General features: G+C 44.3%; 1 protein-coding gene across 1 annotated transcript; it reads right to left on the reverse strand.

Moving 5' to 3' along the window:
* Nucleotides 1–1,286: 1,286 nt before the first annotated feature.
* On the reverse strand, nt 1,287–8,223 carry LOC116408078 (sprT-like domain-containing protein Spartan). The gene is made up of 4 exons (XM_031894878.1): nt 8,076–8,223; nt 4,623–4,734; nt 2,004–2,132; nt 1,287–1,890 (listed from the first exon to the last, which is right to left on the reverse strand). The coding sequence occupies exons 1-4, from the start codon at nt 8,081–8,083 to the stop codon at nt 1,681–1,683; spliced, it is 459 nt and encodes a 152-aa protein (XP_031750738.1). The 5' UTR covers nt 8,084–8,223; the 3' UTR covers nt 1,287–1,680.
* Nucleotides 8,224–16,204: the final 7,981 nt, after the last annotated feature.

Raw genomic sequence — 16,204 nt, forward strand, 5'->3', positions numbered from 1 at the left:
AAGCTCTACTGTAACAGGGACTGATGGGAATGTGATAGGGACCTTAGATTGTAAGCTCCACTGGGGCAGGGACTGATGGGAATGTGATAGGGACCTTAGATTGTAAACTCTACTGGGGCAGGGACTGATGGGAATGTGATAGGGACCTTAGATTGTAAGCTCTACTGTAACAGGGACTGATGGGAATGTGATAGGGACCTTAGATTGTAAGCTCCACTGGGGCAGGGACTGATGGGAATGTGATAGGGACCTTAGATTGTAAGCTCTACTGTAACAGGGACTGATGGGAATGTGATAGGGACCTTAGATTGTAAGCTCTACTGTAACAGGGACTGATGGGAATGTGATAGGGACCTTAGATTGTAAGCTCCACTGGGGCAGGGACTGATGGGAATGTGATAGGGACCTTAGATTGTAAACTCTACTGGGGCAGGGGCTGATGGGAATGTGATAGGGACCTTAGATTGTAAGCTCTACTGTAACAGGGACTGATGGGAATGTGATAGGGACCTTAGATTGTAAGCTCTACTGTAACAGGGACTGATGGGAATGTGATAGGGACCTTAGATTGTAAGCTCCACTGGGGCAGGGACTGATGGGAATGTGATAGGGACCTTAGATTGTAAGCTCCACTGGGGCAGGGACTGATGGGAATGTGATAGGGACCTTAGATTGTAAGCTCTACTGTAACAGGGACTGATGGGAATGTGATAGGGACCTTAGATTGTAAGCTCCACTGGGGCAGGGACTGATGGGAATGTGATAGGGACCTTAGATTGTAAGCTCCACTGGGGCAGGGACTGATGGGAATGTGATAGGGACCTTAGATTGTAAGCTCCACTGGAGCAGGGACTGATGGGAATGTGATAGGGACCTTAGATTGTAAGCTCACTGGAGCAGGGACTGATGGGAATGTGATAGGGACCTTAGATTGTAAGCTCCACTGGGGCAGGGACTGATGGGAATGTGATAGGGACCTTAGATTGTAAGCTCCACTGGGGCAGGGACTGATGGGAATGTGATAGGGACCTTAGATTGTAAGCTCCACTGGAGCAGGGACTGATGGGAATGTGATAGGGACCTTAGATTGTAAGCTCCACTGGAGCAGGGACTGATGGGAATGTGATAGGGACCTTAGATTGTAAGCTCTACTGTAACAGGGACTGATGGGAATGTGATAGGGACCTTAGATTGTAAGCTCCACTGGAGCAGGGACTGATGGGAATGTGATAGGGACCTTAGATTGTAAGCTCACTGGGGCAGGGACTGATGGAAATCGTGTGTCATCTCTGTAAAGCCCTGCTGAATATTTCAGTGCTATATAAATAAAGGATCATAGTAATAGATAATACAGTGCAGCTGTAAATTTTAATACAATGGGAAAAAAATGTGTCCAGATTAAAAAACCCATTACTTGGAAGGTTGGAAAATGTTGTCCATGCTGGGTCTCTTTTTGGAGAATAGCAGTAAAGCTCTGGTGACCTAATAAGAGAAGCATAATCAATAAAAATACAATAAATTGAATTGAAATGTATTGAAATTCAATAAACTGGTGATGCAACTAGAAATGACTTACCCAACCATATACAGCTGATAAAACGGACAGTCCATTTGAATGAGGCCAGGCTCTAAACCTCGGCTATTCAGTATGACTTAGCATTCCCATAGGGATGATACAGTCTAGGTTCTTCTCCGCTTTCGTGCCCGACCCTCAGGCTCAGAGGTCTTTATGAAACTTCCTCCACATGTCTGCTCATGCTCTCGGAACCAGCGTTCCTTGGAGGAAGGGGCTCTGTTAGTTGCCCTTTTAACTACATTTTGGCAGGGCCCATCGCATTCCCACCAATGCCTCTTTATTGCTTCGACTTCTTCGTAAAATGTATGGGAAATCTTAACAAATGACAAATAAATGCACGTTATGAACTACATTCCTAACTATTTCTACTCTTTCTGTCATCTATCACCTCCATTGTAAGTCCAACATATTGTAACAAAGCACTTACCGTTATATTAGTGCCAAATGAATTATTAAAGACCTCCATAGTAAGTCGGAAATTTGGCCCATGATCATCACCTGGATCCATATTATTTGTGGAACACAGTAAGACATGGATCATCTCGTGAAGGAGGGACTGCAGAGAATGAACACATTGCTTTAATATTGCCTCTTTCTCTATTGTATTGTTTTCTATATATATGATTACTCTGTACAAGTACATTAGAGGGGATTATAGGCAGTTGGGGGATGTTCTTTTTTCCCATAAAAACAATCAACGCACCAGAGGTCCCCCCTTTATATTAGAGGAACGGAGCTTCCATTTGAAGCAGCGTAGGGGGTTCCTCACGGGGAGGGCAGTGAGGTTGGGGAATGTCCTTCCTAGTGATGGGGTAATGGCAGACTCTGTTAGTGCCTATAAGAGGGGCCTGGATGAGTTCTTGAACAATCAGAATATCCAAGGCTATTGTGATACTAATATCTACAGTTAGTATCAGTGGTTGTATATATAGTTTATGTATGCGAGTGTATAAATAGGTCAGTATGGGTCTGTATGTGAGTGGATAGATAGGTCAGTATGGGTCTGTATGTGAGTGTATAGATAGGTCAGTGTGGGTCTGTATGTGAGTGGATAGATAGGTCAGTATGGGTCTGTATGTGAGTGGATAGATAGGTCAGTATGGGTCTGTATGTGAGTGAGTAGATAGGTCATTATGGGTCTGTATGTGAGTGGATAGATAGGTCAGTGTGGGTCTGTATGTGAGTGGATAGATAGGTCAGTATGGGTCTGTATGTGAGTGTATAGATAGGTCAGTGTGGGTCTGTATGTGAGTGGATAGATAGGTCAGTGTGGGTCTGTATGTGAGTGTATAGATAGGTCAGTGTGGGTCTGTATGTGAGTGGATAGATAGGTCAGTGTGGGTCTGTATGTGAGTGGATAGATAGGTCAGTGTGGGTCTGTATGTGAGTGGATAGATAGGTCAGTATGGGTCTGTATGTGAGTGGATAGATAGGTCAGTGTGGGTCTGTATGTGAGTGGATAGATAGGTCAGTATGGGTCTGTATGTGAGTGGATAGATAGGTCAGTGTGGGTCTGTATGTGAGTGTATAGATAGGTCAGTATGGGTCTGTATGTGAGTGGATAGATAGGTCAGTGTGGGTCTGTATGTGAGTGGATAGATAGGTCAGTGTGAGTCTGTATGTGAGTGGATAGATAGGTCAGTATGGGTCTGTATGTGAGTGGATAGATAGGTCAGTGTGGGTCTGTATGTGAGTGTATAGATAGGTCAGTATGGGTCTGTATGTGAGTGGATAGATAGGTCAGTGTGAGTCTGTATGTGAGTGGATAGATAGGTCAGTGTGAGTCTGTATGTGAGTGGATAGATAGGTCAGTGTGGGTATGTATGTGAGTGTATAGATAGGTCAGTGTGGGTCTGTATGTGAGTGTATAGATAGGTCAGTGTGGGTCTGTATGTGAGTGTATAGATAGGTCAGTATGGGTCTGTATGTGAGTGTATAGATAGGACAGTATGGGTCTGTATGTGAGTGTATAGATAGGTCAGTGTGTGTCTGTATGTGAGTGGATAGATAGGTCAGTGTGGGTCTGTATGTGAGTGTATAGATAGGTCAGTGTGGGTCTGTATGTGAGTGTATAGATAGGTCAGTATGGGTCTGTATGTGAGTTTATAGATAGGACAGTATGGGTCTGTATGTGAGTGTATAGATAGGTCAGTATGGGTCTGTATGTGAGTGGATAGATAGGACAGTATGGGTCTGTATGTGAGTGTATAGATAGGTCAGTATGGGTCTGTATGTGAGTGGATAGATAGGTCAGTGTGTGTCTGTATGTGAGTGGATAGATAGGTCAGTATGGGTCTGTATGTGAGTGTATAGATAGGTCAGTATGGGTCTGTATGTGAGTGGATAGATAGGTCAGTATGGGTCTGTATGTGAGTGGATAGATAGGTCAGTATGGGTCTGTATGTGAGTGGATAGATAGGTCAGTATGGGTCTGTATGTGAGTGGATAGATAGGTCAGTGTGGGTCTATTTGTGAGTGGATAGATAGGTCAGTATGGGTCTGTATGTGAGTGGATAGATAGGTCAGTATGGGTCTGTATGTGAGTGGATAGATAGGTCAGTATGGGTCTGTATGTGAGTATATAGATAGGTCAGTGTGGGTCTGTATGTGAGTGGATAGATAGGTCAGTATGGGTCTGTATGTGAGTGGATAGATAGGTCAGTATGGGTCTGTATGTGAGTGTATAGATAGGTCAGTGTGGGTCTGTATGTGAGTGTATAGATTGGTAGGTGTGGGTTGTGTGGGTGCTGGGTTTACTTGGAAGGATTGAACTTGATGGACTCTGGTCTTTTTTCAACCCTATGTAACTATGTAACTATATAACAGTATGGGTAAGTGACCATACAGTATGCAAGCCTATGGTATAGGGAGATCTGCATCTATCTAAATAATATAGATTTCTTTCATACCACTATATAGAAATGTTTCTATAGACTGAGAACCGTAAAAAAAAAGTTCTCCTATGGAATGTCTTCTAATGGTAGCCTCCCCAAACACAAATATCACCCTGCTGCCCAGAATAGATACTAAAGAAATGTATACTTACTTCCACCATGTCCTTTCTTCGACGCAATTCTAAAATCTTCTTGCTTAGGCGTATTCGACATCCTATGCAATCCCCACTCTTATTCAGTGAATGATAACACACACCAGTTGATCTAAAAGAAAGGAAGGTGATTATATATACCGTATATACTCGAGTATAAGCCGAGATTTTCAGCACCAAAAATGTGCTAAAAAAGTCAGGCTCGGCTTATACTCGAGTATAAGCGATACGCTGCGATGACATTCTGACTGCAAGCACAGCCTCCCATGCTTGTTGCTTGCGCACATACTTCCGTGGAGTGTGAGGGTGTCGATGCCATTCGGCGCGCAAGCAGAACTTCCCATATAACTGTGCTGTTGCTTGTTGTGCGTGCATGCACGTGAGTATGCCGGTGGAGTGCGACACTTTCTGCAGGACATGCCATTGAGGAGGTACATCTGTATGTGCATGGGGGTGGGGGCACGCCAGCTAGTGAGGCAGTTAGAATCGGGTGAATAGGCGGCTGCTGATAGCTGCAGGTAGGAACGGAGAGCACACACGCTGTGACACTTGAGGGAGAAGGGGGGTTGATTTGGGCAGACGCTTCGTCACAGATCTGAGAGCTGTCATTCATTAAAGGGTTAACTGCGGCCGGGAGGAAGGAGGAGGGGGGCTGAATCGGGCAGATGTCCTCTCACAGCTCTGAGAGCTGGTATTTACTTAAGAGATAATCGGGCCGTGTGGAACATTAGAGATCGCGCTACTCAATCAAGTGAGACGGCAGTGGTGGGGGATGGTGGTTTTTGGTGTTGGGAGAGTGCTATATGGGGTAAATAGAACTACCATTTAATTAACTAATTTTCACTTTGTGTATATGCATCTCCCCACCTTTCTCAGATAAGAGTACAATGGCTGCACTTTGACTCTAACTATGTCTCCCCCTGCAATAGCTAACTAAACTGTATAAACCCCACTACAATTAATTCTGTATCACTAAACTGGGAGTGTGTACACCCAACCCCCGCAACTGCATTCCCCACTGAACTGTGGACACTACTATTCAGGGTAAATAGACAAATTTGGCTATTATGATATGTAAATAAATTAAATAATTTCCAGTGTATATATATGAATTAACTGCTGTAACTCTTCAAGGCAGGAGGGTCAAAGGGTCCTCCATCCACCTTTCCCTAATCACCTTTCCCTAATCTGCAGCTGCCAGCATGATATATTTATGAAGAGTTCACAAGGGGACACGCTGAGTGTCCTTTTATTATTTATTTGATTATTGAAACTTAGCAGTAGCTGCTGCATTTCCCACCCTAGGCTTATACTCGAGTCAATAAGTTTTTCCAGTTTTCTTAGGTAAAATTAGGTACCTCGGCTTATACTCGGATCGGCTTATACTCGAGTATATACGGTACAATTGTTGTTGGGAGTAGAGATGACCTAAATACCCTTGCTTGTGTTTTGGGGGTATTTCCTATCTCCTAAAACCAACTTCTATAACTCTCATGTATACTCTAATCTCTAATCATGAAAAAAATCCTGGGGGGTGACAATAAGAGCTGTGATTGGCTATTTGGTAGTCCCTATGTGGACTGGCAGCCTACAGGCTCTGTTTAGCATTACACTGGGTTTTTATGCAACCAAAACTTGCCTCTAAGACAGAAATACAAAATAAGCCCCTGCTTTGAGGCTCCTGGGAGCAACATCCAAGGGGTTGGGGAGCAACATGTTGCTCTAGAGCAGGGATCCCCAACCTTTCTTACATGTGAGCCACAGTCAAATGTAAAAAGACTTGGAGAGCAACACAAGCACCATAAAAGTTCATGGAGGAGCCAAATAAGGGCTGTGATTGGCTATTAGGGGCCTCTATGTACACTATCAGCTTACAGGGGCTTTATTTGGTAGGAAATCTTGTTTTTATTCAACCAAAACTTGCCCCCAAGTCAGGAATTCAAAAATAACTCCCTGGTTTGGGGGCACTGAGAGCAACATCCAAGGGATTGGGGAGCAACGTGTTGCCCCCGAGACACTAGTTGGGGATCACTGCTCTAGAGACACTGGTTGGGGATCACTGGGCTACCATAACCATCTTCTAACCAATTTACCTCATTCTAATCTGTGGCCTTTTCAATCCATCCTAACGCCACCAGCTTGGGCCCCCTCCTTTTCCTTATATCTATACACATATATTGAAAGTTCCCCCATCCCTCTTTTGTTATTGAGATTATGGGGCCGATTCACTAAAGGGCAATAAAACGAGCGCTATTAATAGCATGCGTTAAAATTTTTTATCACTTCTTATTTTTTGCGACTTAAGACTGATGCCACACGTGGCGTAGGACTTTGCATTCTCTCGCGTTTTCATGCGTATATCGGCTACATGTGCCTGCACCCGAGCGTATTCCATTCATTCGGGTGCAGGCACAAATAGCAGGCGTAGGGCTGAATTTTCGGCGAGCATTTTTCCGCTTGCCGAAAAAATCAGCCCTACGCCACGTGTGGCATCAGCCTAACGCTCGATTCACTAAAAGGACAGGTGTCATAATTAAGACGCGATGTTCTTTGCGTTATTTAACTCTTGATGAGCGTTTTTCTTGCGTTATTTTCCACCATGTGCGTTATTTCCCGCTGTGCGTGATATATTTCCCCACGTGCTATATTAGCACACGATATTACCCACGTAACCATTATTTTCGGAAAACTACCGTTCTGAAAATGACCATTCCCCTGAAAACTGGCGGTTACATCACTCTGGGGCCAACACATACTTGAATAAATCCCACTGCAAAGTCCATATTGTGTTGCCAAAAGCTCACGAACAGCAATTTTCTTTAAGAAACGCCTACCCCAATATTCGTACAGACTAATGCGATATTTAGCGCGTTTAATGCTTCATATGTGTTTGTGAATCATGCGTTAGTATTATTTCTATTCGCCAATTAACGCAATGCAATAGAAATAACTGCGTTTTTTAACGCATGCGATATGCGTCTTAACGCATGCTAAATGACTTTGATGAATCAGTACTTATTTATCGTGTGCTTTTTAACGCAAAAAAGCATGTGATAAGCGTTATCGACCTTTAGTGAATCGGCCCCTATATATCATGATTAATATTATATTTATAAAGCACCAATACAACCAATTATGTTGAGTGCCTTAGAGACAGAAGTATGTGGTTGTAACATGGGGGTATGTTTGGTTAAGTTGGTTACGGATATTCCAGGACTAACTCCCACATGAGGCAGCAGTTTCAATGTCCAACTGCCAAAAAGCACAAGTGAGGTATTGGGTGCAAGAATAAAACTTTAAATATCTCAGATACTATATGACAAAAGTTATACAACATAACTGGAGAATTTTGGGTGCCAGGCTGCACAGTAGTTAGTGGGACAGGCCCCATGTTTTGGGTCTATAATGATTAAACAAATTCAGAAGTCACAGTCGATATGGACTAAGACTCACCGAGTCATCCTGTTGCTCCATTTGACATCAACCGTAGGCAAAGTGCCTCCAAAAATGATTTTGTTGAATTGATTATATAAGATCTGTGGGTCTGGATTCGGATCTAAAGTTTCCCATATTGGATCGATAATAGAATAACTTCTATCTGCAGGCGGGTTGTTCGCAGGAAGATTTTGGGAATTTTCTCCCTCGGTATTAAAAGTAGATAAATTAGGATTTTCTAATTTGTTAGAAGTAGAAGGATTGTTCCATTCGCTCATGATTGCTGCTTATCGCTAGCAACACTCGCCAGGAACTGAAGGGGTTTGACTGTGTGCAGATGATGCAGGCAGTGCCCATTGTGATGTCATAGACTAGCTCCATGGCAACCATCATTGTGATTCTTCAGCAGCTTTTACTTATAGGGCTTGTGCTGAGCATACATATTGCCTGATTTGATTAAGAAATATCAGTTTCAAACAGTAAAATAAGCTCCTCCTCCTTGTGTCAAATTCTGCCAACGCCTGCCACTCAAAGGAAAGGGAGGGGGATTGATTGCTTAGAGCTCATTATCTGTCCATTAAAACAAACTATCCTGGGCAGGCAAAAAATATACTTTATACTCCAGGTATCTGATATTAAATAGCACAAAACACTATTGTGAGGCCATTAAATATCTAATATATGTAGTATATTCTGTTTTGATGCACAGTCTATTAGGGCGAAGACACACGGGGCGATTAGTCGCCCTTTTGAAAAGTCGCAGTGACTAATCTGCACATTAGTTGCAGCGATGTCCATTGTACCCTATGGGTCGCTGTGGCAACTAATACCCTCATGTGTCTTCGCCCTTATGGTGTAACAGGTTTCTCAGTTAGTATAAGAGGGAGCTGCCGGTTAGGTTAGGTGTTGCCTGCTCTTTTAGGACAGCCTTAAGGGTTGCTGTATACAACTGCTCATACAGCAGCTCAGTAGAGATAAAAGGAATACCAAAGGAAAAGATTCAGCGCTTTAGGGCTCTGGCACACGGGGAGATTAGTCGCCCGCGAACAGGGAGTTGCCCAGAGTTGCCGCCAGTTGCCATCCCACCGGCGACAATGTAAGTCGCCGGTGGGATGGCACACGCGGCGGCGCGATTTCGGGAAATCGCCGAAAAAGCCTCGCGAGGCAACTTTTAGAATGTGGGCTGATTAATTAAATGAGCCTATGGGGCAGATTTACTAATCCACGAACGGACCGAAAGCATCCGAACACGTTTTTTTCGTAATGATCGGTATATTTGCGACTTTTTCGTCGCCGTCGTGACTTTTTCGTCGCAACTTTTTCATATATTTTCTGCGACTTTTTCGTCGCCGTCGCAAAAAAATCGGATTGGTTTTTCCGCTGTTTACTATCGCTCAATACGAAAAAATTTGCGACGGCGACTAAAAAGTTGCTCAAAATACGATAAAGTAGCGATGGCGACGAAAAAGTCACGACAAATACAAAAAAATTGTGACAGCGACGAAAAATTCGCAAAATTTTTGTTTCCAATATGATTTTTTCCCTTTCGGGATTCGGATTCGTGGATTAGTAAATCCGCCCCTATGAGTAAGTGCTACAAGGTACGAAACGCATTAGGCTGCTCTCTTTTTTGTCCTAATAAATGATTATTGGAATTTTACTTTACACTACCTTGATACTTATTGATGGTCTTTTTTGTATTTGAACTATTTAAACTGATTATCAAGCCACTATACTAACTTAAAGTGACAGTGCGGTTATGTGGGAAATTTCCTGCACCGATACCCCTAGTGAGCCAAACCACTCACCAGATACAGATGAATATTGCAGCATATAAAACACCAATAGCTCATTTGTATCATATGTGTCCCCAGTATCACTTCAGATATCTCATATATGCAGAAAATAAATCCAAGGCTCCAATAACGCAGCCAACGCAGATGCAAAAGCAAATATAGACGCTGACCACCCCCCTTGCACTTCCCTCTCCTTTGTTCAAGCGAGGAGAATGGGGTCTCCATCCCTGGAGTATAATGGTTGATCAATTTCCCAGGGAGCCCCTGTGTAGCCCTGGGCAGGTGGAGGTGCTGTAGAGTAAACTACACGACTGTGCACCTTCCCAGGCAGGCGCTGAGGATTCTTAGGAAATAAATCAAACATGGCAGAACTCTAGAGGAAAGTATCCTTGATCGGTTCAGTTTTATTGGGACACAGAAGGTTAACTTTAATGGGTAGTGCCCAACATAACGGCACCCCCTAGTGGTTACACCTACGTACCTACTTTTCCCAGTAAAATAGCAGTCGGTGTAAAGCAAAGTATGGCAGGACACACCTTTGTGTAGAACATATAAGTCTTGATTTAATTTCACATTCTCACATATTAAACCTCTGCACTCATATCTGAGGTATTCCCACTGTTATCATACATAGAAAATCCAGATACAAAAACTGAAAATATACATTTCTCCCCAATATTCCATCTTTGTACATAGTTACAGTAGGAGGTATTCAGAAAACAATTTGCTGGTGAATAAGAAATCATTAGTCATTCAAAAAGACATTATTCTTTATATCTATATACAAATTAAGTTCTATTACTGCACGCTTGGACTATAATATTTCAAGTGTTTTGGTTTGTTGGCTTTGAACTGCTCCGGCTTGGAGACTGCTTTTTATGTTCTTGGCTCAGTCCCTGCAAGCAAGATATATATGTGCCATTCCGAAAGTTGCGCCAAATCTGGCGATTTTTTTCGTAGCGTTAAAACTTAAAAGGCGCGACTTTTCGCGCAAGTTTTACCGCTACGAAAAAATCGCAACATTTTGCGCAACTTTCGGAATGGCTACGAAAAAGGCGCGACTTTTCGCGCACGTTTTAACGCTACGAAAAAATCGCCAGATTTTGCGCCACTTTCGGAATGGCAACGGAAAAGTCGCGACAATTTTCCGAAAAAATCGCAAAATACCGATCATTACGAAAAAAACGCAATCGAACGCATTTGGCCCGTTCGTGGGTTAGTAAATGTGCCCCTAAGTCTGCCCAGGAGCCATAGCAACCAGTCAGCAGGTACAATTTCCTGGTCACCTGTTTATTGGTAGCTATGGATTGCTGCTCCTCTGCAAACTTAGTGTCTTTTATTACGTATGGAGGTAAATGTGCAGTTCTCGGCAGGCTCAGGAAGCATGGCACTTATTTACTTTTTTACTGTGTTTTCGGTGACCATCCTTGTTCCTGGGGGGGGGTTAATATGAAGTAATGAGAGACTCCCCATTTTTGCTTTGGGCATACACAACCTAACCACAGAGTGAAGAGGTTGTTTTGTCCTTAAATTGGAAGACTGGATGCATGCTGTTGAGCCATACAGCTGGAGCGTTAAACTGTACTGATCCAGTCATTTGCGGCTAGAGAAATGCATCTGCATCCTGCCCTATGTACAAGTTTCAAAAATGATTTCCCACTGCAATTCCACTTCTGTCACTGTGATTCAATGCTGTTTGCAGCAGGCTTTGTTCTATGGAATTATGTACCATACATGGTCAGTTCTTTCCCTTGTCATAATGGTAATTATAATGGTACTTTATAGGTTTAGGTGAGGGTATATGGCAGGAATGCCAGAGCGCTGTTCTATGGGCTGCATACATCTCTCTCTCACTTTCATCTCTCTTTATGTCTTTTTAGAACCTCCATTTGATTCTCAAATGCAGTCCCCCAGTTGTTTTAAACAGTTCCCTATCTCTTTACTTGAGTTATCCTCCCTTTAAGGAGGATTTACTTGATACCCTGGGCCAGTGCCCCTGTTAGCAAAAAACAGCACAAGCAGGGCTACATGCGAATAAGCGATCCTCTTCCTTCTTTCTTGCACCACATGTGCAGTAGAGTGCAAAGCCAAACTTAGAAAAGCTTTTTCACACAAATGCACATGTTGGCTCGGCATCACAAAGAAAGAAGACGGAAGGAAGAGGATCGCTAACTCGCATTTACCCCAGGGCAGTGCGGTTTTCTGCTAACATGAGCGCTGGCCTGGGGTACCCCCAGTGATTACAATCACTGGGGGTACCTGGCATTTTGTACCTATTCTTTAACCTGACCCTCTGTGAAATTTATGTTGGAAATGCCAAGCTAATGGTATAACGTCACTTGGACTCGATGCCTGTTGGAGTCAATAAACAAACCTGGCAATGCTGTGACTGCAGAGCAGTTGTTACCTGAGTAAATGAGAGAGGGCACAGAGCATTTTAAAACTGCCTATGAACCGGCAAAGAATGTTGCAACATATCTCTTACAAAACAGCTGGCACCAAAGGCTGCAGCATAACATTCCTGTACAAGATAGGTAGCACAGAGATCTGCACATAGAGCACTTACCAAGCACAAAGCCATGGACCAGCAATGCATAAAACAACAATTTTTGTGTAGTGCTGTGATTTGTAACCTGCCCCTACCAGTGCTCGGTCAATTCATGTTTGTTTATTTAAGATAAAACCCCAAATTGCACTTGTGTAATATCACTGCCCCTTTGCTGGCAGACTGGTCTGCAACATACAGCCCTAGAGCAACAAAGAACTTCCAAAGGAATAATGCACAAACTTGTGAGAAACTGTAGCAGTGGCATATTCTGACAATAAAGCCTGCACTCTGTGCATGTTATACAACTTATTGCCTCCCAGCTCTAATGTTAGTGTGTGTGTGGCACAACGCCAGATCCACAGCAATTGGCTCCAGAGTGTGTGTGATAGCGCGTGACGAATGCATGGATAAAGGATTGTTGGCACTGTACGCAAAGTGATGCCAATGATCTGTCTATCTGTCCCCATATACGCTGAGATCCGCTCGCTTGGCGGGTGGGTGATATCGGGGAGCATGTAGTTAAAAAAAATAATAATTTGATCGTTTGGCCCTGGGGCCAAAGGATCTAATTATATTGGCGGCAAGGGGCAGTCGGTTCAGGGACCGCATCAACGAGCCGATGCGGTCCTCGATCCAACTGAGTTTTCTAACCTGGTCGATCAATATCTGGCCAATTTCAGGCCAGATATCGGTCGGCCAGGCGCCTCATTTCTGCCCCTACGCGGGCAGATAAGCTGCCGAATCGGCAGCCACAATCTGCCCGTGTATGGGGACCTTAAGACTTGCCCTCAATGTCCAAATGGCCACTCCACGCAAGCCCTGGCCAAATATGACCCGCCACTACAGCACCTTGGCAGCTCTTGCATTATTGCATTAAATGCTATTGGAAGTTGGCTGGAGCTGCCATACAACCAAACACCGTCTATGCAAAATGGAAAATTACCCTGTTGCTTGAAACAATGTAATATTGCAGGGGTGGGGGGACCCAAGCATTAGCCCACTGGTCACATTGGCACCTGGGAGGAGAGTCCAGCCAACCAGTAGAATGGCACCATAATGAAAGACCATTGCAACTGCAACAGCAGGTTTTACATTCCTCCAATAGATATGTATTTCATTGATCTTGTCAGGCTAATTCTTTCCCTATCCATTTCTTTTGATTGGCAGATCCTAAACTTCCTGCATTGCCCTAGGGATGGATGGGTGGGTTTTGTGGGTCCTTGTGATGGGAAAATGTCAGCTAGCTGAGTGGAGGGAGATAAAAATAAAGAATCCTGAAGAACCTAAAGAATGATGAACAAGAAAGAATATAATTGATTGGGCCTATTTTGAATCCTGGGCTGGGCTGCAGCATCTCTTGTGGCCCTCTGTTCATTGCTATTGGAACTTTGGCTGAGCTGCCATACAGCCAAACACTGTGCAAAACGAACCTGTTTCTTAAAACAATGCAATATGGGGGAGGCAAGTCATAGCCCATCGGTTGAGAGCCCTGCCAACCAATACCATGATGCACCAGTGAAAGAACCATATAACAATGGAGGTTGCAACCTTACAGCCCACCAACAGATGGCGATGTGCTATCCCCAGTGAAACACTAATACACGGACAACCAACAGACCTCTCACATGAAGCACATAAAAATGAGGGTTGCAATCTCCAATCCTGTAAAGGTCCTTCTTGCGAGCAGTGTGGCTCACTAATACTGCACCATTTAAGTTTTATTTGGTCTTCTGCGGGCAACACAGTGGCAGATTAATGAGATGTGAGATCCCTAGGCTACATTTATCGAAGAATAAAAATTCTAATAGTAATTGAATGGGCCCGTGATCACACTGTACCTCCAAGCCCAGTGCAGCATTGTATGTGGCCACAAAAAAGATTAAGATACCGGGATAAAACCCTCTAAATATGAATGCTAGGGGTCCACTGAACTGTTTGCTGCCCAATGTGCATAGGGGGCCCCAAGATGAAGATACCCCAAACACTCTATCATTTCTGCCATTTCAGCTACTGCAAAACCCACACATTTACAGCATTTTATGTGGGGCGAAGCTCCAAAAAAAACATACATTCACCCCAGAAAGCCATATATTTTCGGAATTTACACATTTCCCCGAATTTAATATGGGTTTGCCTGTCTTTCTACTCCAAACTACCAATCCGCAAAGCGATTTCCAAAAATCACCTCAGCATTTATTGCTATGGGCACCTTGCTGGAGCTGCCATACAGCCAAATAGAGCCTGTGCAAAATGAACCTGTCGCTTAAAATAATACAATATGGGGGATGCATGCATTAACCCCCCCTGCAGGGGCATATTTATAATAAGGCACCCAAGAGCATGTGCCTAGGGGTGCCTATATTTTCTTTTTAAAAAAAAAATTGCTGCCAGTCTCCACCATGGATATCCATATGAAATCTAGCAACCGACCCCGGGGGTCAAAAGCTGTTGTGGGGACCCCTGCGGGGGGGGGGGGGCTTGGGGTGGTAACCCCAGTGGGCCCGCACACCCCCAGTCCGACTCTGGCCATAGGGGTGCATGACGTAACGTGCTGCGTAGGAAAACACTGGACCAAAATAAGCCCCTGCGCACCTGTGATCTGGGTAAAGAGCCCTGGCACCCAATTCTATGGCACCTTGATAAAAGATCATTGGCACTGTATGCAACGTGACGACAATGATCTGCCCCAAGTCTTGCCCTCATCTTTCCAAATAGCCACTCCCAAAATCAAAGCCAAAACCAAAGCTCCACTGGTACAGGGACTGATGGGAATGTGATAGGGACCTTAGATTGTAAGCTCATTGGGGCAGGGACTGATGGGAATGTGATAGGGACCTTAGATTGTAAGCTCCACTTGGTCAGGGACTGATGGGAATGTGATAGGGACCTTAGATTGTAAGCTCCACTGGGGCAGGGACTGATGGGAATGTGATAGGGACCTTAGATTGTAAGCTCCACTGGGGCAGGGACTGATGGGAATGTGATAGGAACCTTAGATTGTAAGCTCCACTGGGGCAGGGACTGATGGGAATGTGATAGGACCTTAGATTGTAAGCTCCACTTGGTCAGGGACTGATGGGAATGTGATAGGGACCTTAGATTGTAAGCTCCACTGGGGCAGGGACTGATGGGAATGTGATAGGGACCTTAGATTGTAAGCTCTACTGTAACAGGGACTGATGGGAATGTGATAGGGGCCTTAGATTGTAAGCTCCACTGGGGCAGGGACTGATGGGAATGTGATAGGGACCTTAGATTGTAAGCTCCACTGGGGCAGGGACTGATGGGAATGTGATAGGGACCTTAGATTGTAAGCTCCACTGGGCCAGGGACTGATGGGAATGTGATAGGGGCCTTAGATTTTAAGCTCTACTGGGGCAGGGGCTGATGGGAATGTGATAGGGACCTTAGATTGTAAGCTCCACTGGGGCAGGGACTGATGGGAATGTGATAGGGACCTTAGATTGTAAGCTCTACTGTAACAGGGACTGATGGGAATGTGATAGGGACCTTAGATTGTAAGCTCCACTGGGGCAGGGACTGATGGGAATGTGATAGGAACCTTAGATTGTAAGCTCCACTGGGGCAGGGACTGATGGGAATGTGATAGGGACCTTAGATTGTAAGCTCCACTGGGGCAGGGGCTGATGGGAATGTGATAGGGACCTTAGATTGTAAGCTCCACTGGGGCAGGGACTGATGGGAATGTGATAGGGACCTTAGATTGTAAGCTCTACTGTAACAGGGACTGATGGGAATGTGATAGGGACCTTAGATTGTAAGCTCCACTGGGGCAGGGACTG

Source organism: Xenopus tropicalis, chromosome 10 (genome assembly GCF_000004195.4).
Source record: "Xenopus tropicalis strain Nigerian chromosome 10, UCB_Xtro_10.0, whole genome shotgun sequence".
NCBI classification, from domain to species: Eukaryota; Metazoa; Chordata; class Amphibia; order Anura; family Pipidae; genus Xenopus; species Xenopus tropicalis.

Bases quoted from the DNA above. Each gene is read 5' to 3' on its own strand.
- LOC116408078 (XM_031894878.1), bottom strand. The intron at 2,133-4,622 runs GTAAGTATACAT...CATTCTCTGCAG, and splicing joins GAAGAAAGGACATGGTGGAA to TCCCTCCTTCACGAGATGAT. The intron at 1,891-2,003 runs GTAAGTGCTTTG...TCATTTGTTAAG, and splicing joins CATTTGGCACTAATATAACG to ATTTCCCATACATTTTACGA.